The sequence below is a fragment of the Acyrthosiphon pisum genome, unplaced genomic scaffold, assembly GCF_005508785.2.
Source record: "Acyrthosiphon pisum isolate AL4f unplaced genomic scaffold, pea_aphid_22Mar2018_4r6ur Scaffold_15227;HRSCAF=15883, whole genome shotgun sequence".
Classification (NCBI taxonomy): Eukaryota; Metazoa; Arthropoda; class Insecta; order Hemiptera; family Aphididae; genus Acyrthosiphon; species Acyrthosiphon pisum.
Genome location: NW_021764019.1, coordinates 1 through 1,519, shown reverse-complemented (window position 1 = coordinate 1,519; position 1,519 = coordinate 1). Strand labels below are relative to the sequence as shown.

Below are 1,519 nucleotides of genomic sequence, written 5' to 3'. Positions count from 1 at the left end.
GTCTATCTTCTCCATGGAGTCGTCAACAAGTCTATTATTCACAACTATTCGAAATGGCTCCAGGAGGAAAATCGGCGGGTAAAGCGATGAAGAAGTCGTCCGGCAAGGCACAAAAGAACATCGCCAAGTCCGACAAAAAGCGCAAGCCCAAGAGGAAAGAATCGTACGCGATCTACATCTACAAAGTGTTGAAACAAGTACATCCCGACACCGGTGTTTCGTCCAAAGCCATGAGCATCATGAACAGCTTCGTCAACGACCTGTTCGAGCGCATCGCCGCCGAGTCCAGTCGTCTGGCCCACTACAACAAACGTTCGACCATTACCAGCCGGGAAATCCAAACCGCCGTCCGACTCTTGTTGCCCGGTGAATTGGCCAAGCACGCTGTCAGTGAAGGAACTAAGGCTGTGACCAAGTACACCAGCTCCAAATAAAAGTCTCTCATACGATTTGAAATATCGTTACTCAACTAAAACGGCCCTTTTCAGGGCCACCAATCGCTATAAAATCTCTGTTATTAACCCATTGTTTTCAATTGGGATGTGTGTACAATATTATTATATCAGAGCATATGACATTTACAGAGTGTGGAGCACTGGTTGATCATCAGGATGATGAATAAAGAAAACAACGAAAAAAAAATGCTGTCCGGTTACGTAAGAAATATACTAAAATATCGTGTCCTACGATAGAATAATATAGTCATATAATATCGTATATTATTATAAATTCGACGGATATTAATAGCCGTTGTGCGGGTATTACCGTCGACAACGAGAAATCTGGAAAAAACATTCTAAAAATAACACATCGTATGGACACGGGGAAATAATGTCATTGTTATGACGTGTTGTTTTGTCGGTCTATCCGCGGTAATGAATTAATTATAATTAATATATTTGAGCGACTGATTATAATAGCTATGCCTAACCATATTATATCCGTCTACGATGTCAACACGGGTCTTCGGGATTTTCAATTGGGTATAATCGGTATTTTACGTAATTGAAGCCATATGAACACCGGGAATCCTGGATTATTGTTGTGTTTATCGGTCGATAATCAGCAAGGAAAATGTATTTATAACAAAAATGCCAGTGTTTACATGGTAAATGGCGTACCTATTCATCAAACTTCCCCAGAAAGCGGGGCAAAAGTATCTATAAATAAACAGACGATAATCGGCTGGTAGTGTCGCGTATTACAAGGTATGTTTTATACGTCGTGGTCTCGTGGATATTGTCACACTGTTGAATTATTTGATTCCCGACAGTTATCTAAATTAGACATAGTCTATCCATATTACAAAAATGATCGTCCACCAACTTGCAGTTCAAGTGCCACGGTTAAACCGATGAACGAAAACGATATTGTAGTATTTTTAACATTAAAAAAAAGTGTTTTTATAATTTTTTTATTATAATATCCCAGGGGGAAAGACGACATTTCGATTCATTTATGATAAAAAAAAATAATGTTTATTGTAAAATCTGAGTTACATTTTTTTTTTCATTGCGGC

The 1,519-nt window shown here is 38.8% G+C and overlaps 1 protein-coding gene across 1 annotated transcript; it reads left to right on the top strand.

The window, feature by feature from the left end:
- Positions 1–10: 10 nt before the first annotated feature.
- On the top strand, positions 11–488 carry LOC100573886 (histone H2B-like). The gene has a single exon (XM_003248900.4). The coding sequence runs from the start codon at positions 54–56 to the stop codon at positions 432–434; it is 381 nt and encodes a 126-aa protein (XP_003248948.1). The 5' UTR covers positions 11–53; the 3' UTR covers positions 435–488.
- Positions 489–1,519: the final 1,031 nt, after the last annotated feature.